Source organism: Macaca thibetana, chromosome 14 (genome assembly GCF_024542745.1).
Source record: "Macaca thibetana thibetana isolate TM-01 chromosome 14, ASM2454274v1, whole genome shotgun sequence".
Taxonomy (NCBI): domain Eukaryota; kingdom Metazoa; phylum Chordata; class Mammalia; order Primates; family Cercopithecidae; genus Macaca; species Macaca thibetana.
This window is the reverse complement of record NC_065591.1, coordinates 48,397,490-48,416,956: the sequence shown is the minus strand read 5'-3', so window position 1 is coordinate 48,416,956 and position 19,467 is coordinate 48,397,490. Positions and strand designations below refer to the sequence as shown.

The following is a 19,467-nucleotide window of genomic DNA, read 5'->3' as shown; positions in this document are numbered from 1 at the left end:
CCCCAGCCTGGGCGACAGAGCAAGACTCTGTCTCAAAAAAAAAAAAAAAAAAAAATTGACAACACTTTAGCCAGACTAAGAAAAAAAGAGAGAAGGGGCAGGCATGATGGCTCATCCCTGTAATCCCAGCACTTTGCGGGGCTGAAGTGGGTGGATCACTTGAGGTCAGGAGTTCAAGACCAACCTGGCCAACATGGTAAAAACTCATCTCCTCTAAAAATGCAAAAATTAGCCAGGCGTGGTAGCATACGCCTGTAGTCTCAACCACTCAGGTGGCTGAGGCACAAGAATTGCTTGAACCTGGAAGGTGGAGGTTGCAGTGAGCCAAGATCATGCCACTGGATTCCAGCCTGGGCAACAGGGCAAGACTCTGTCTCAAAAAAATAAAAAAGAGAGACCAAGATAAAATCAGAAATGAAAAGGGAGACATTATAACTGATACTGAAGAAATTCAAAGGATCATTAGTGGCTACTATGAGCAAGTAGATATGCCAATAAATTGGAAAATCTAGACTAAATGGACAAATTGCTAGACAGATACAACCCACCAAGACTGAACCAGGAAGAAATCCAAAACCTGACAGATCAATAACAGATAACAAGATCAAAGCTGTAGGGGCCAGGCGCAGTGGCTCACGCCTGTAATCCTAGCACTTTGGGAGGCCGAGGCAGGCGGATCATGAGGTCAGGAGATTGAGACCATCCTGGCTAACACGGTGAAACCCCATCTCTACTAAAAATACAAAAAATTAGCTGGTAGTCCCAGCTACCCAGGAGACTGAGGCAGGAAAATGGCGTGAACCCGGGAGGAGGAGCTTGCAGTGAGTGGAGATTGCGCCACTGCACTCCAACCTGGGTGACTGGAGTGAGACTCCAGCTCAAAAAAAAAAAAAAAAAAAAAATCAAAGCTGTAATAAAGTCTCCCAACAAAGAAAAGCCCAGGACCTGATGCCTACACTGCTGAGTTTTACCAAGCATTTAAAGAAAAACTAATACCAATCCTACTCAAAGTATTCCAAAAAAATAGAAGAGGAGGGAATACTTCCAATCTCATTCTATGAGGCTAGTATGACCCTGATACCAAAACAAGACGAAAATACAAGCAAATTCAGCAATACATTAGAAGGATCATTCATTGTGACCAAGTGGGATTTGTCCCTGGGATGCAAGGATGGTTCAACAGATGCAAATCAATTAATGTGATATATCATATAGACAGAATGAAGAGTAAAAACAGTATGATCACTTCAATTGATGTTGAAACAGCATTTGATAAAATTTAACATCCCTTCAAGATAAAAACCCTCAAAAAACTGGAATAGAAGGAATATACCTTAATATAATAAAAGCCCTATGTGACAGACCCACAGCTAATATCATACTGAATGGGAAAAAACTGAAAGCCTTTCCTCTAAGAACACAACAAGGATGCCCACTTTCATCACTGTTACTCAACATAGTACTGGAAATCCTAGCTAGTGCAGTCAGACCAGAGAAAGAAACAGTGGGCATCCAAATTGAAATGGAAGAAGTCAATTTATTCTTGTTTATAGATGATATAATCTTATATTTCAAAAAAACCTAAGATTCCACATAAAAACCTATTAGAAGTGATAAATTCAATAAATTTGCAAGATACAAAAGCAACATACAAAAATTAGTAGCATTTCTACATGCCAACAATGAACAATCTGAAAAAGAATTTAAAATGTAATGCCATTTACAGTAGACACAAATAAAATTAAATACCTAGGAATTAGCCAAAGAAATTAAAGATCTCTATAGTGAAAACCATAAAACACTGATGAAAGAAACTAAAAAGGACACCAAAAAATGGAAAAATATTTCATGTTCATGGATTGGAAGAATCAGTATTATTAAAATGTCCATACTACCCAAAGCAATCTACAGATTCAATGCAATCCCTATCTGAACCCTCCCCTCAGTGAGTGATTGTGTGAGTCCAGGCAGTGCTTCTCAAACTTTAATGGGCATCAGAATTCCCTGCAGTTTGTTTTTTTTGTTTTTTTTTTTTTGTTTGTTTTTTTTTTTTTTTTTGAGACGGAGTCTCGCTCTGCCGCCCAGGCTGGAGTGCAGTGGCGTGATCTAGGCTCACTGCAAGCTCCGCCTCCCGGGTTCACACCATTCTCCTGCCTCAGCCTCCCGAGTAGCTGGGACTACAGGCGCCCGCCACCTCGCCCGGCTAGTTTTTTTGTATTTTTTAGTAGAGACGGGGTTTCACCGTGTCAGCCAGGATTGTCTCGATCTCCTGACCTCGTGATCCGCCCATCTCGGCCTCCCAAAGTGCTGGGATTACAGGCTTGAGCCACCGCGCCCGGCCTGTTTTTTTTTTTTTAAGACGGAGTCTTACTCTGTCGCCCAGGCTGGAGTGCAGTGGCCGGATCTCAGCTCACTGCAAGCTCCGCCTCCCGGGTTTACGCCATTCTCCTGCCTCAGCCTCCCGAGCAGCTGGGACTACAGGCGCCCACCACCTCGCCCGGCTAGTTTTTTGTATTTTTTAGTAGAGACGGGGTTTCACCGTGTTAGCCAGGATGGTCTCGATCTCCTGACCTCGTGATCCGCCCGTCTCGGCCTCCCAAAGTGCTGGGATTACAGGCTTGAGCCACCGCGCCCGGCCCCTGCAGTTTGTTAAAATACAGATTCCTTTCCCTTCATTGTGGGGTTCTGTATGAGGCCTGAGATTCTGTTTTTTTTTTGTTTGTTTGTTTTTGAGACAGGGTCTCACTCTGTTGCTAAAGCTGGAGTGCAGTGACACGATCATGGCCCACTGCAGCCTCCATCTCCCAGGCTCAAACTATCCTCCTGCCTCAACCTCTCAAGTAGCTGGGACTACAGGTGTGCACCACCATGCCCAGCTAAGAGTTTCTGCATGTTTAATAAGTTACATTCCTACCAGGTGATTCTGTTGAAGGAAGTTCCAGACTACACTTTGAGAAATGCTGCTCTAAGAGAATATGTCAGGTGCCTGGAAGTTCTGAGAGATACGGAAGGGAGCAGGTGACCCGAGGTACATGTGTATAACATTTCTTTCTTTTCTTTCTTCTTCTTTTTTTTTTTTTTTTTTTTAATGAGATGGAGTCTTGCACTGTCACCTGGGCTAGAGTGCAATGGTGCAATCTTGGCTCACTGCAACCTCCGCCTCCTGGGTTCAAGCAATTCTCCTGCCTCAGCCTCCCGAGTAGCTGGGATTACAGGGGCCCACCACCAAGCCCGGCTAATTTTTTACATTTTTAGTAGAGATGGGGTTTCACTATGTTGGCCAGGCTGGTCTCAAACTCCTGATCTCGTGATCTGCCCGCCTCAGCCTCCCAAAGTGCTGGGATTACAGGTGTGAGCTACTGTGCCCAGCCAACATGTGTATAACATTTCTAGAAAAATATGCAAAAAACATTGTTAGCTTCTGAAAAGGAGGCTAGAAGTTCTGATGTAAGGGTAAGACCTGGTTTTATATTTTTAAAAACTTTAATATTTTTTTCACCTTAAGCATGTACTACTTTCTTGGCTTAGAAACATTTAGCACATTGCCCAACAAAGGGTAGGTTTTTAATAAGTAAAAGTTCTTTTCTTTTTTGTCCTCTACCCAAACATTTGCTGCCCTTTCTCTTCCTCATTTCCTCACCACCAGCAGTATTCCCATTCATGCACTTGATTAATAAATATCAATAGAATACATATCATGTGCTAGGCACTGCTCTAACAGTATAGCTGCATACACACAACAGACACAGTTCTTGCCTGCAGGGAGTTTACATTCTAGTGCTCTCTTGTCCCCACCTGGGCACATTTTGATTCATGAATTCCTGCCTCCTCAGCTCTGTACAGGCCATGCCCTTACACAAATCTAAAGTACCCTTTCCTACTCCCCTCCTTCAGAACAGGACCTAAATTCTCCTTGAAGCTTTCCCTGAACCCCACTGACATCCCTATGGGAGGCTTGATGGGAGCTCTGGACCAGGCTTCTGCTGCCCTCTGGTGGGCCTCCCTGGTGGCTCAAGGGTCGGTGTCCTGGGGACCTCTACTCTGGGGCCTGCCTCTCCCCACCTGGCATCTATGCACTCTTGGGTGGGCCAGGCCCAGGGGATCTGTGTACCCAGAGTACACTGGCTTCCCTGGACCTGGCTCAGAGCTATGATCTGTGTGTCCCTAACTCTGAGCCAGACTGTCCCTAAAGGCCACTGTCTTTGTAAAGGCAATGCAGTATGGGACGGTAAGTAGTGCCACTGCCCGGGGGTGCTGGTAGTTGGGGAGGGAGGGAGGGTAGGGAAGTGGGGGAGGAGACACCAGGTAAAATAGCTTTCAGAATTATCTTTTTTTTTTTTTTTTTTTTGAGACAGAGTCTCTCTCTGTTGCCCAGGCTGGAGTGCAGGGGCGTGATCTCAGCTTACTGCAACCTTCACCACTTGGGTTCAAGCGATTCTCCTGCCTCAGCCTCCCAAGTAGCTGGGATTACAGGCATGAGCCACCAGGCCTGACTAATTTTTGTATATTTGGTAGAGACAGGGTCTCACCATGTTGACCAGGCTGGTCTTGAACTCCTGACCTCAAATGATCCACCTGCCTTGGCCTCCCAAAGTCCTGGGATTACAGGCATGAGCCACTGCACCTGGCCTTATCCTTTCTTTTATTCGTTGTTTTTATCTTGTGCCAAAAGCAATTCATACTCTTACAGAAACATCAGAAAATAGAAACATGCAAATGAGTGATTCAAACAAATCCCATAATCCCACCTAGAGACAATTTCTGTTCACACCTGGAGCAAGAACAAAGAGGAAAGGGCAACTAGGCCAGGAGCCTGGACTCCAGACCTCATCATCCCTCCCCCTGTGTGACCCTGAGCAAGTCCCTTCTTGGAGTCGAACTCATCCATACACAAAATGAGGACTGAATTAAGTACCTACCGGGTTTACTCTTCTGTGATTCTAAGTCAGGGGTCCCAATCCCAAATGCCTTTTTAAAATACAGATGTCTGGTTCCCCACTCCCAACCCACTCCCCATCCTAGCAGATTTCTGCTTTCCCAGACAGAGTTTGGGAATCACTCTCTCTCCCTCTTTCTTCTTCTTCTTCTTTCTTCTTCTTCCTTCTTCTTTCTTCTCTTTCTGGAGTAAAGGAATCAATTTTTAAAAAATATTTTTTAGTGACCGGGCGCAGTGGCTCATGCCTGTAATCCCAGTAGGTGGGTGGATCTCCTGAGGTCAGGAATTCAAGACCAGCCTGGGCAACGTAGTGCTACCCCATCTCAACTAAAAATACAAAAATTAGCTGGGCGTGGCGGCATGTGCCTGAAATCCCAGCTACTTGTGAGGTCGAGGCATGAGAATCATTTGAACCCGGGAGGCAGAGGTTGAAGTGAGCCAAGATTGTGCCATTGCATTCCAGCCTGGGCCACAGAACAAGACTCCATCTCAAAAAAAAAAAAAAAATGTTTTTACTTTTCAGAGACCAGAGTCTTGCTCTGTGGTCCAGGCTAGAGTGAAGTAGTGTGATCAACACTCACTGCAGCCTTGATCTCCCAGGCTTAAGCAATCCTCCCATCTCAGCCTCCCGAGTAGCTGGGACTACAGGCATGTGCCACCATGCGTAATTTTTTTTTTTGTCCTGAGACAGTCTTGCGCTGTCACCCAGGCTGGAGTGCAATGGTGCAATCTCGGCTCACTGCAACCTCCATCTCCTGGTTTCAAGCAATTCTCCTGCCTCAGCCTCCCGAGTAGCTGGGATTACAGGGCCCACCACCCCACCTGGCTAATTTTTTTGTATTTTTAGTGGAGACAGAGTTTCACCATGTTGGCCAGGCAGGTCTTGAACTCCTTACCTCGTGATCCACCTGCCTCGGCCTCCCAAAGTGCTGGGATTACAGGCATGAGCCACCGCCCCTAATTTTTTTATTTTTTGTAGAGACAGAGTCTTAATATTTTGCCCAAGCTGGTCTCAAACTCCTGAACTCAAACAATCCTCCCACTTCAGCCTCCCAAAGTGCTGTGATTACAGGCATGAAGGAATCAGTATTTTAGGATGGGCACGGTGGCTCATACCTGTAATCCTAGCACTTTGGGAGGCCAACGCTGGGCGGATCACTTGGGGCCAGGAGTTCGAGACTAGCTTGGCCAACATGGTGAAAACCCCTCTCTACTAAAAACACAAAAATTAGCCAGGCGTGGTGGCATTCACTTGTAGTCCCAGCACTCAGGAGGCTGAGGCAGGAGAATTGCTTGAACCTGGGATGGGGAGGCTGCAGTCAGCCGAGATTGCACCACTGCACTCCAGCCTGGGCAACAGAGCGAGACTCTGTCTCCAAAAAAAAAAAAAAAAAAAAAAAAAAAATCCGTATTTTTAGGCCAGGAGGAGTGGCTCATACCTGTAATCCCAACACTTTGGGAGGCTGAGGCAGCTGGATCACCTGAGGTCAGGAGTTTGGGACTAGCGTGGCCAACATGGTGAAAGCCCATCTCTACTAAAAATACAAAAATTAGCTGGATGTGGTGGTGCACACCTGTGGTCCCAGATACTCGGGAGGCTGAGGCACGAGAATCACTTGAACCCGGGAGGCAGAGGTTGCAGTGAGCTAACGCCACTGCACTCCAGCCTGGGCAACAGAGTGAGACTTGGTCTCAAAAAGAAAAGAGATCAGTATTTTTAAAAGTCTTCTGGGAGTATCCCAATGAATCCCTCCTAGTCAAGAAGCATTGGTAGATATCTTTGTAGACATTTGTATGTTTGTGCATAATTTTACAAAAATGGAATTATTGTATATATGTTAATATATTAATATTTAGGTATATTTCATACCTTAATTTAAGCAGCCCACTAATCAATTAGGCAGTCCCAACTTTGTACTATTACAAATACTGAAAAACAGTAAAAGTAGGCTAAAAACAAATTACGGCCGGGCGCGGTGGCTCAAGCCTGTAATCCCAGCACTTTGGGAGGCCGAGGCGGGTGGATCACGAGGTCAGGAGATCGAGACTATCCTGGCTAACATGGTGAAACCCCGTCTCTACTAAAAATACAAAAAAACTAGCCGGGCGTGGTGGCGGGCGCCTGTAGTCTCAGCTACTTGGGAGGCTGAGGCGGGAGAATGGCGTGAACCCGGGAGGCGGAGCTTGCAGTGAGCCGAGATCACGCCACTGCACTCCAGCCTGGGAGACACAGCGAGACTCCGTCTCAAAAAAAAAAAAAAAAAAAAAAAAAAAAAAAAAAACAAATTACAAATAATTAGGGAAAACCCCTCAAAAGTTCAGGAAAAGGACAAAAATGCCTAAAAACTCTTAAAGTGTTGAAAATTGCTTTATGAAGCATGAAAATGACCAATATTATTAAAAAAAAAAAAAAAAAAACCCCAGCAACTGGGAAATACTCATTTTCAATCCAATCATTGTTTCAATCAAAATGTTGTATTTCACCAGAATGCTTTCAGAAAAATTGCTTTCAGTCCAATCATATGCCTCTGTGGGAGGCAGCCAGCAAGAGCTTCCTTCCAGCTCCCAAGAAGTCCTTGGAAAAGGTTTGGGATCCCCACTGCCAGCAGTTCTAACTGGGAAATAAACATCAGACCAACTGCTGTGCATGTACCCAGCAAGGATCTGCCGATTATCTTATGTGCCAGGCTCTGTGCTGGGCACTGGGAATATGAGGCAACCAAGACAGTTTCTGCCATCCTCCCTGGCAGGGACTCACAGTCCAGTCTAGCAAGGCAGACAGACACATCCACAGGTAATTCCAATACAGGCTGAGATGAGATGAGAACTGGGAGGCATGGTAAATGGGGAGAGGCAAGTGAAAGCTTCTGCCCTGCCCCTCCAGCAGCCGTGGGACGGTAGAAACACAGCCTCTTCCTCCTCAGCAAAATGTTCTAGTTACTTTTGCTATGAAACAATTACCCCAAAAACCTAGTGGTTTCAAACAATCGTTTGATTATGCTCAAGGATTCTGTAGGTCAAGAATTCAGGGCTAAGTGTAGTGGCTCATGCCTGTAATCCCAGCATTTTGGGAGGCCAAGGCAGGATAACTACTTGACCACAGGAGTTTGAGACCAGCCTGGGCAACATAGGGAGATCCCTGTCTCTACAAAAGAAAAAAAAAGAATTCAGATAGGGTACTACAGAATGGCTTCTATACTCCAGAATGTCTGTAGTCTCAGCTGGGAAGACTGAGTGGCTGGACTCAAAGGCTCTGGAGGCAGGTATCACGTGGAGGTATCTTCACCCACGAGCCTGGTGGTTAGCGAGGGCTGTCACATGGGACCTCCACCATAGCTGTTTCCCAAAGCACCCGCACATGGCTGAGGCTTCCTCACAGCATGGAGACCTCGGGGTGGGCCTGCACAGCAGCTCAGGACCCCAGACACGAGTGTCCCAGGCAACAAGGACTTTTCTGCCCTGGTCTCAGAATTCCTCAAGTGTCACTTCAGCTGAATTCCATTGTTAAAGCCAGCCACAGCCTACCATGTTGATAGGGAGAGGAATTAAGACACCACATCTTGATTGGCAGTAAGGTTCTAAGAAGACAAGTGGGACAGACTTTGTTGTGGTCATTTCTTTTTTTTTCCCAGAGACAGGGTCCCTCTGTCCCAATCATAGCTCACTGCAGCCTCAAACTCTTGGGTTCAACCAATCCTCTCACCTCAGCCTTCCAAGTTCCGGAAAAAAAAAAAAAAAAAAAAAAAAAATCCAGCTAACTTTTTTATTTTTTGTAGAGATGTGAGTCTCACTATGTTGCCCAGGCTGATCTCAAACTCCTGGCCTCAAGAGGTCTTCCTGCTTGGCCTCCCAAGGTGCTGGGATTACAGGCATGAGCCACTGAATCTGGCCTGTTGTGGTCATACAATCTACCACACCCGAGGTGGACCCAGGCACACCATTTACTGCCAGGAGGGCAGGTCTGAGAGGGGCCCAGCTGGGTGCAATGGAGGTAAGATGGGAAAGAAGCTGAACTCTTCTATCCTTAGGCAATTTCATGTGACTATGGCTTCACTTTCTGCTCCTCCATGACAACTTTTTTTTCTTTTTTTTTTTTTAAGACTGAGTCTCGCACTGTAGTGCAGGCTGGGGTGCAGTGGCACAATCTCGGCTCACTGCAACTTCCACCTCCTGGGTTCAAGCAAATCTTGTGCCTCAGCCTTCCAAGGAGCTGGAATTACAGGCACGCGCCATCACACCTGGCTAATTTTTGTTTTAGTAGAGACGGGGTTTCACCATGTTGGCCAGGCTGGTCTTGAACTCCTGACTTCAAGTGATCCGCCCACCTTGGCCTCCCAAAGTGCTGGCATGACAGGAGGGAGCGCCACCCAGCCTCTCTTATGACTTTTCCATCTCAACAGTGTGTCAAATTGTCTGCCTACTTTACCTTTTGTGCTTTAGTTTCTTCTGAATAATGGAGATGCTAATACTATCTACCTCATAGAGTGACCATGAGACAATATGGTAGTCCCCCATTGTCCGCAGGGGATATGTCCCAAGGCCCCAGTGGTTGCCTGAAACTGTGGACAGTATAGAATCTTTTATATGCTATGTTTTTTTCTACACATACATACCTATAATAAGGTTTAATTTATAAGTTAGGCACAGTAAGAAATTAGCAACAATAATAATAAAATAGAACAATTATAACAATATACTGTAATAAGTTATTTTAAATTTATGAATTATTTCTAGAATTTTCCATTTTATATTTTCAGCCCACTGTTGACCATGGATAAAGGAAACCATGAAAAGGTGGGGAAACTACCATACTTATAAAATACTCACTGCAAGTCCAGGCACAGTGGCTCATGCCTGTAATCCCAACACTTTGGGAGGCCGAGGTGGGCAGATCACCTGAGGTCAGGAGTTCAAGACCAGCCTGACCAACATGGCAAAACCCTGTCTCTACTAAAAATACAAAAATCAGCCAGGTGTGGTGGCAGGCACCTATAATCTCAGCTACTCGAAAGGCTGAGGCAGGAGAATCACTTGAACCTGGGAGGTGGAGGTTACAGTGAGCTGAGATCATGCCACTGCACTCCATCCTGGGGGACAGAGCAAGACTCTACCTCCAAAAAAAGGAAAAAAAAAAAAAAGAACGGTCAGGGAACAAGGATGAACTCTGAGCAGTGGTGCGCGTTGGAGCTGGCTTGTATGGGCTCGCAAGAGCCAACTTTCAAGCTTTTAGGAATGCTGCAAGCCAGTTAAACACAGGCATTATTGAAAAAATCATATAAACTCACAGATAAAGTATATTCAAAACTAGTAAATCCTCAGAACTCACCACTTTCTAATTATTTCACACCATTTAACTATTATTCGTGGTCTCCAAGTCATTTATGACTGCTATATCTGCAGAGGAGAGATACGATGTAATGGTCTGCTCCTGAGCATCTCATACCAACCCCTGGTTGTAACATCCCATTAGTAACTTGAAATCGGCCATGGTGGGAGTTCCAGAACGTCTAATGTACAAATAATGAGTTTCGCAAAGAGAACATAGAAAATAGTGGGGAAGAAATTATTAAAAGAATAATTCAAGAAAACTTCCCAGAACTGCAAGATAATTTTCAGACTAAAATAGTTCACTCAGTACCTTGCAAAACATGAAAAAAATAAAAGCCAAGGTATTTTTGCAAATTTCAGAACACCAAGCGCTAATAAGATGATCCTGAAAGCATTGAGTCAAAAAAGAAAAAAGTTACCAAGTTACAAACAAAAGAGTGGGAATCAGAATAACATCTGACTTCTTGGCAATAGCATTTGGTTTTTGTTTTTAAAGCTATAAACAATTAAGTGATGCTAAAAATGTTTAAAGAAAATTATTTCCGGCCAGGCACGGTTGCTCCTGCATGTAATCCCTGCACTTTGGGAGGCCGAGGCAGGCAGATCACTTGAGGTCAGGAGGTCGAGGCCAGCCTGGCCAACATGGCGAAACCCCATCTCTACAAAAAGTATAAAAAATTAGCCAGGAGTGATGGTGGGCACCTGTAATCCCAGCTACTGGGAGGCTGAGGCAGGAGAATCACTTGAACCTGGGAGGTGGAGGTTGCAGTGAGCCGAGATCGTGCCATTACACTCCAGCCTGGGCAACAAGAAACTCCATCTCAAAAAAAAAAAAAAAAAGGAGTCCAAATATCCAGTGTTTATTAGCGATTCAAGGGGGGATATAGAATAGGCAGATGCACATCTAAGTCTGGAGTTCAAGGAGGGTCTGCCCTGGAGGTATGAATTTGAATGTAGTAGCTTTAAAGATGGCATGGAAAACCATAGATTAGATGAAGTTACCAAGAGTTGAGATGAACAGAAAAAAATGAGGTCCAAGGACTGAGCCTTTTGTTAGGGACTGCTAGAGGCAGTGTTTCCCACATCCTCCAAAAGGGTGCAAACCAAGAAAGAGGAAGACAGAAGATAAGGAAGGAGGAATCTAACACTGCAGACAGACAGAATATTCGGATTGATGGTGAACAGGGATCCCAGAACTACAGGTCTCAGGGTAAGCTGTCTAAACTGGCACTAGAGGATGAAGCGTCCTAGGAAGGTATCACCAAGGAAAAACAAAAAGAGTAACCCTGTTTAAATGTACTGAGATTAAACTATGGCTCAAACTTTGGGGATGAGATAGAAACAGGAACACAGAACTTTAAGCAGATGGAAAAACAAGGTAATAACTAACATATTTTTTGTAGATATATTTACAGAATTATAACTATGGAATCACATCAACACTGTATATAAAAGTCATAGAACTGTAAACATAGAATATTGATTGAGCCATAAATGATTATAGAATTATGAAGATGCCAGGAAAGGGGCATAAAAGTGTTATTTAGAGCAATTATCCTAGATACACACCCCAAAAATTGAAAACAGGTAGTCAAGCAAGTACATGTACACAAATATTCAGAGCAGCACTATTTGAAACAGCCAAAAGGTGGAAACAATCCAAATATCCATCAACTAATAAATGCATAAACTGTGGTACACACACACAGTAAAATACTATTCAGCCACAAAAAGAAATGAAGTACTGACACATGCTATGTTAGTGAGCCTCAAAAACATGCTAAGTGAAAGACTGCCAGGCACGAAAAGTCAGGTACTGTATGAATCCACTTATATGAAATATCCAGGCCGGGCGCGGTGGCTCAAGCCTGTAATCCCAGCACTTTGGGAGGCCGAGACGGGCGGATCACGAGGTCAGGAGATCGAGACCATCCTGGCTAACATGGTGAAACCCCGTCTCTACTAAAATATACAAAAAACTAGCCGGGCGAGGTGGCGGGCGCCTGTAGTCCCAGCTACTCGGGAGGCTGAGGCAGGAGAATGGCGTGAACCCGGGAGGCGGAGCTTGCAGTGAGCTGAGATCCGGCCACTGCACTCCAGCCTGGGCGGCAGAGCAAGACTCCGTCTCAAAAAAAAAAAAAAAAAAAAAAAAAGAAATATCCAGAAAAGGCAAATCCATAACAACGGAAAGTGGATTGGTGGCTGCTAGGGGTTGGGGGGGTAAAAAATGGGGATAACTGCTTAATGAGTATGGGCTTTTTGTTTTTTGAGACACAGGTCTATGTTGCCCAGGCTGCTGCCAAACTCCTGAGCTCAAGCGTTCCTCCCATCTCGGCCTCCCAAAATGCTGGGACTAAGTCAAGAGGAGTGTGGGGTTTTGCTTCAAGGTGATGAAAATGTTTTGGAACTACATTAAGGTGGTGGTTGTACAATATTATGAATAAACAAATGCCACTAAACTGTTCACTTTAAAATGGGGAATTTTGTAATGTGAATTTCACCTCAATTTTTTTAAAAAAGAATGTTACGTAGAAATAAGAAGGTGGGCTGGGTGCGGTGGCTCACGCCTGCAATCCCAGCACTTTGTGAGGCCGAGGCGGGCAGATCACGAGGTCAGGAGTTCAAGACCAGCCTCACCAACATGGTGAAACCCCATCTCTACTAAAAATACAAAAATTAGCTGGGCATGGTGGCGTGCGCCTGTAATCCCAGCTACTCGGGAGGCTGAAGCAGAATTGCTTGAACTCGGGAGGTGGAGGCTGCAGTGAGCCGAGATCATGCCACTGCACTCCAACCTGGGTGACAGAGCAAGACTCTGTCTCAGAAGAAAAAAAAAAAAAAAGGCACATTATATACCAGAAAAACAGCTATGTATTTAAAGTGGTTGCCCTCATCTTCAGGAAGGTAGGGCTGCAGAAAGGAAAAGACTGTTTTTAGTTATTCCTTATCAAATGATTCAACAGGCTGGGCGCAATGGCTCACACTTGTAATCCCAGCAATTTGGGAGGAGGTGGGCGGATCTCTTGAGGTCAGGAGTTTGAGACCAGCCCGGCCAATATGGCAAAATCCTATTTCTACTAAAAATACAAAAATTAGCCAATCATGGTAGCAGGCACCTGTAACCCCAGCTACTCAGGAGGCTGAGGCACAAAAATCGCTTGAACCTGGGAGGTGGAGGTTGCAGTGATCCAAGATCATACCACTGCACTCCAGCCTGGGCGACAGAGTGAGACTGTCTGAAAAGATAAATAAAACCACATACATGTGTAAGTTTAATAATAACAGGATGGGCCGGGCACAGTGGCTCACATGTCAGGAGTTCAAGACCAGCCTGACCAACGTGGTGAAACCCCGTTTCTACTAAAAAAAAATACAAAATTAGCCAGGCATGGTAGCTCATGCCTGTAATCCCAGCTACTTGGGAGGCTGAGGCAGTAGAATCACCTGAACGCAGGATGCACAGGTTGCAGTTGAGACGAGATTGCGCCACTGGACTCCAGCCTGGGCAACAAGAGCGAAACTCCGTCTCAAAAAAAAGAAAAAAAAAAAAAAAAGGCTGGGTGCAGTGGTTCATGCCTGTAATCCCAGCACTTTGGGAGGCCAAGGTGGGCGGATCACGAAGTCAGATCAAGACCATCATAGCTAACACGGTAAAACCCCGTCCCTACTAAAAATACAAAAAATTAGCTGGGCATGGTGGGTGCCTATAGTCCCAACTACACGGGAGGCTGAGGCAGGAAAATGGCATTAACCCGGGAGGCGGAGCTTGCAGTAAGCTGAGATCACGCCACTGCACTCCAGCCTGGGCGACACAGGGATACTGTAAGATGGACACCTACCACTTGAAAAGATGATTTTTCAAGGAAGTAAACAGTTGTTGGAGGAAACCTACAAATTCTAGGTGCTCACATGGATAGATGAGGACAAATAATGTGCATATGCTATTTCAACTGGGTCAATAGATGTTACAAAAAAAAGAAACCATATGGAAACTTTTTTTTTTTTTTTTTTGAGATGGAGTCTCACTGTCACCCAGGCTGGAGTGCAGTGATGCCATCTCGGCTCACTGCAACTTCCACCTCCTGGGTTATAGGCGCTGCCACTATGCCCAGCTTACTTCTGCATTTTTAGTAATGACAGGGTTTCACCATGTTGGCCAGGCTAGTCTTGAACTCCTGACCTCAGGTGATCCACCCACCTCGGCCTCCTAAAGTGCTGAGATTACAGGCGTGAGCCACCACGTGCAGCCCTTTTTCTGAATTCTGAAGGATCGTGGCTCTATAAACAAACACCAGCCAGACATACAGCTTAACCACTTTGACAGTGGTTCAAAGTCTTGTAACTTTGAACCACTCCCTAGGGTTGTCTTGAGATTTTAGTCATTCAAGCAGCAATACCCATGTACCCCATTAGGTTAAGAATTAAATTAAAACAAAATACCAAAACAAGTAAATCTTACTTTAACCCACCCAAATATTTTCAAAGGCCAGGAACCCAAGCCCATTTCAAATATTCTTCCTAAACCCCCAACGCTCCAGACGAACTGTGCCTGTTTACTGTCCCCTAGGTTCCTTCTTCATCTTTAACCCTCACTGCAAGATCCAATGTCTCTCCATATCAGATTCCCCTCCCTCCAGTGACACTTTTATGTATTAGGTTAGTGCAAAAGTAATTGTGGTTTTTGCATCAAAGTAATGGCAAAAACCGCAATTACTTTTGCCCATATTACTATTTCTGATGCTACCAGTGGTTAACATCTGCCAGAGATCTATCTGTCTTTAACATTAAATGTATCAAAAAAACTTAGAAACATTTTTGCCATGACACCAAAACAAACACAAAGGCATTATTTCCTAGTGTCTTCCAGTTCTCCATATTTAAGGCAACCACCTATGAGGTTATAAGCTGCTCAACTGGTTTAAGGGGCCAATGAAGGGATGTGATGTACACTATCTTACTGCTCCCTGGAATCCTAACATCAGTCACCTAAAACACTTCCCCATCAAACAAGATCAACACATATGAACCACTGATATATATACATTTTTCTTCTAGGAAAATAAACATAAAACATGCTTTTAGTTAAACAATCATTTTATTGCTTGAGTACACAGACAAATTTATGCGACCAGGGCAGAGGCTGTAGATGATTCACTGAAAAAGAAAAACGGGGAAAGAAAGAAAATCAGGATTAATACCGGTCCCTCCATATTCATTAACAGATAATCTCCCCACTAATGGTGCTATTCTCAAACAGTTAATAAATCCAAACTATATAAAGTGCACCAAACTACTGAATACCTGAACCAACGCATTGCGTTGAAGCACAATGAATGAAGATGCTCACTCAGACATCCAAGGAAGAACTGGCCAACAAAAGGAAAAACCTTTCTGGTGGAAACTGCGAATGTCTGGCAATCAATCATCATAGTGAGCATTTCATGCGAAAATTAATTCAAACTCCTGGGAGTAGAGGTATGAAAGGAAAACTTACCTACTATCTTATTAAAGACAAGCAGCCACACCCATTCGATTATGTACTGCCTGTGGCTGTTTTCCCACTACCAGGCCAGAGCTCAAAGAGCAGTTAACCAAATAGCCCCCAAGGCCGAACATATTCACTACTAGGACTTTAACTACTGGCTGACTCCTATGCTTGATAACAACAACAACAACAAAAGAGTTGACACTTACTATTTCCAATTGGGAGGGAGGACTCGCTTGGTCTTATAATATCGAGCCAAACGGTGAATCCGGCTCTCTATCAGAATCAGACGGAATTTAGCATCCTTATCCTAAAAATAAAATTTGGTGCAATTCAAGAAAACCACCCAAAATGACCGAACATTATCAAACATTAATAAGACAATGTAGAGCTACTACGCACTTTCTCTAATGAAAATCTCTTTGGGTAGAATTTGAACTTCAAAGCAACACTACACTAGTTTGTGTACTAAGCCACCTTGAATAATTCAAACCAGATGCATGTACGAGCAGTCCTATTTAGCACCAGATTTTGTTTATTAGCTTACCTTTCTGTTCCGCTCAAGATGCTTTCGAACAGCAACTGCTTTCTTAATTAAATGGTAGAGATCTTCAGGAAGATCAGGAGCAAGTCCCTTAGACTTAAGAATTCTTAAGATTTTATTGCCTGTCACAAAACGTACTTGTGCAACACCATGTGAATCTCTCAGGATCACACCTGAAAAGGGAATCATGTTTTAACTTTCAACACGAAACACTAACTGGATGATGTCGAGGCTCAGAAATCAGGGCATAGTTCCTATCTGTAAGCTGGACGTATACTTTTATACATCACAGAAACCAACATGGGAATGCACATAAAGCTCACTCAGACATCCAAGGAAGGTTTACCCAAGACTAAGGAAAACCTTTCTGGTGGAAACTAAGAATGTTGGAAAACTATCATCCCAGTGATAGTTTGCTGGAATACAGATGACCAAAGGAATTGAGATTCCACAGCTAACATTTATTGAGAACTCTGCTCATTCTTCTAAAAACTTTACACGCTATTTCTTTTAAACCTCTAATGAGTTCTGATTACTTACAATCTATGGCACATTTTCTTTTGGTGTGTCATACCTCCAATTAGACTACAAGCTCCAGGAGTACAGATATTTTGCATCCCCCTTCCCCCTTTTAAGAGGTGGGATCAGGTGCTGTGGCTCACGCCTGTAATCCCAGCATTTTGGGAGGCCGAGGCGGTGGATCACCTGAGGTCAGGAGTCTGAGACCAGCCTGGCCAATATGGTGAAACCCCGTCTCTACTAAAAAATACAAAAATTAGCTGGGCGGGGTGGTGCTGCCTGTAGTCCCAGCTACTCCGGAGGCAGAGGCAGGAGAACTGCTTGCATGAACCCAGGAGGTAGAGGTTGCAGTGAGCCGAGGTCGTGCCACTGCACTCCAGCCTGGGCGACAGAGTGAGAATCCGTCTCAAACAAAAACAAAAAAACACACAAATTCGCCAGGCCTGGTGGCGGGTGCGTGTAATCCCAGCTATGCGGGAGGCTGAGGCAGGAGAATCGCTTGAATCCAGGAGGTGGAGGTTGCAGTGAGCTGAGATCGCGCCACTGCACTCCAGGATGGGCGACAAGAGCAAGCCTCTGTCTCAAAAAAAAAAAAAAAAAAAAAAAAAAAAAAAAAAAAAAAAAGGTGGCGCCTCTTTGTCACCCAGGAGTGCAGTGGCTTCATCATAGCTCACTGCAGCCTAGGACTTCTGGGCTCAAGTGATCCTCCCACCTTTGCACCTGTATCTGGAAATACAGGCACATTGCCGCTGGCTTTTTTGGGCGGGGGAGTAGGAGGCTAGTATATTCTCAGGCCCCAGAACCATGTTCAGCACACAGAAGGCAAACATTTGCTGAATGAAGCCACTTGCACGAAGTCACATGCAACTGAGATTCAAACCACACCTAACTGTGAAGAACTGTATCAGGCACTCTGCTTAGCCAATTCCAACTCCTCCACTTGAGAGCTGTGTGATTTGGGGCTGGTTAGTATCCAGCTGCACTGTGCCTCTGGATCCTCAACTGTAAACTGGGGGGAAAGCCACGAAGATTTATTTCAAAGTATTGTGGTCAGAATTAAACGAGATCAGTACACGTAAAGTGCTTACAATGATGCCTGTAGCACGGTGCCGAGACCATAGTTTTTGCGATTTTTAAAATAACGTTACCACCTACTAGATCCTACAAGTCACACGAGGACAGGCGAAAGAGGCTACACAAACACTCACCGATTTGTGAAGGAGTCAGGCCCTTCTTGGCCAGTTTGTAAATCTGCTCCTTCACATCGTCAGATGTCAACTTCAACCACTGTTATGGAATAGAAAGCAACCTTAAGATGAGAACCCAGGAATGCCGCCTAAGCACAGCGCCCTCTCCACCCGCAAAACCGCGCTCCTCATACACGCAAGTTCCTCACCCCGGCGTCGCTTCACCCGAGACAAATGCCACCCCCCTCCTCGGATTCTCCCCGGTCCCAGCGCGCTACTTACAGTGGGGACGCTGCGTCGATAGGGCAAAGCCGACTGGGACAGGCCCTTCCTGGGGAGAGAAGCAGTCTCTAAGTGAGGTGTCGGCTCGTGCCTGAGCAGCCCAGAACATCATCCCCTCGGCCCGCTGCCCAAACTCCCTCTCTTCCTCCCACACCCGCCCAGCAATCCGGTTCGATGCCCCGAGCTCACCCGGGAGCATGCATGCGACCCATGATGGCGGCAGTCAGGCAGCGAAAGGAGAGCGAGGATGCAAACGCCGCAGGAAGCCACCCAACACGCAGGAAGTGACCTCACACGTCCACGCTTCCTCGCACGCAGGAGGCGGAGCTACGCTGCGCAGTCACCGTCGTCTGTGTGACTACATCTCCCGAAATGCATTTCAGCGTCGCAAGCGATTCGTCAGTCGGCCGGGCCTCATCCCGGCATGCATCGGTCTTTGATCAGCCCTGTGGCCAGAGCGGGAATTTGAGGCTGACAGCTGCTTGCGTTGAAATTCCCTACTTCGGACTCCGAGATCATAAAGATTCGAATGCTGCGCTGGGGGTGGGCATGGAGCAGGTAGGGCTAGAAGAATCAGCCATACACAGGTGTTTGCTCATTCACCAGTGCCTGGCTTTGCCCTGGAACTAGATACCTCAGAGTCGGCCCTACGCCTAATGAAATAACAGATACAATAGCATGTGATGAGGACCACACGGGAAGCCATGGCTGCAGCTACCCCCCAGCCGGCGCTTCCATTTCTCATTTCTAAATCCTACTCTTATCTGTCACGGGAGAGTCACTGACGGTGAAGAAACGGTCTAAGGAGTTGAACCAGGTCCCCGCGGATGCCTGCCGCCCTCCGCACTCGAATTCCCCTGCGCAGGGCTTTGGGGCGCTGGACTGTCTGGGGAGAAGGGTTGGGCAGAGGCTTACGGAGCCGTGTTCCCAAGTGAGACAGTTGGTGGGCAGGGAAGAGCCTTGGGAGCAAGATTGCAAAGGCCAAGAGGATGAGGGATAAAATGAGGCATTTGAATTTCCTGGGAAAAAGGAACCGTCAAGGAAATAGCTTTTTTTTTTTTTTTTTTTTTTTTTTTTTTGAGACGGAGTTTCGCTCTTGACTCCCAGGCTGTAGTGCAATGGCGCGATCTCGGCTTGCCATAACCTCTGCCTCCCGGGTTCAAGCGATTCTCCTGTCTCAACCTCC

At 45.5% G+C, this 19,467-nt stretch overlaps 1 protein-coding gene and 1 non-coding gene across 2 annotated transcripts; both read right to left on the bottom strand.

The window, feature by feature from the left end:
• Window positions 1-15,340: 15,340 nt before the first annotated feature.
• Window positions 15,341-18,612, bottom strand: RPS13 (ribosomal protein S13). Its single transcript, XM_050758945.1, has 6 exons — window positions 18,471-18,612; window positions 18,282-18,330; window positions 18,021-18,099; window positions 16,297-16,466; window positions 15,959-16,059; window positions 15,341-15,418 (listed from the first exon to the last, which is right to left on the bottom strand). The coding sequence occupies exons 1-6, from the start codon at window positions 18,491-18,493 to the stop codon at window positions 15,385-15,387; spliced, it is 456 nt and encodes a 151-aa protein (XP_050614902.1). The 5' UTR covers window positions 18,494-18,612; the 3' UTR covers window positions 15,341-15,384.
• LOC126936775 (small nucleolar RNA SNORD14) lies at window positions 15,608-15,698 on the bottom strand. The gene has a single exon (XR_007719571.1). It is a non-coding gene; the product is annotated as a small nucleolar RNA SNORD14 (small nucleolar RNA).
• Window positions 18,613-19,467: the final 855 nt, after the last annotated feature.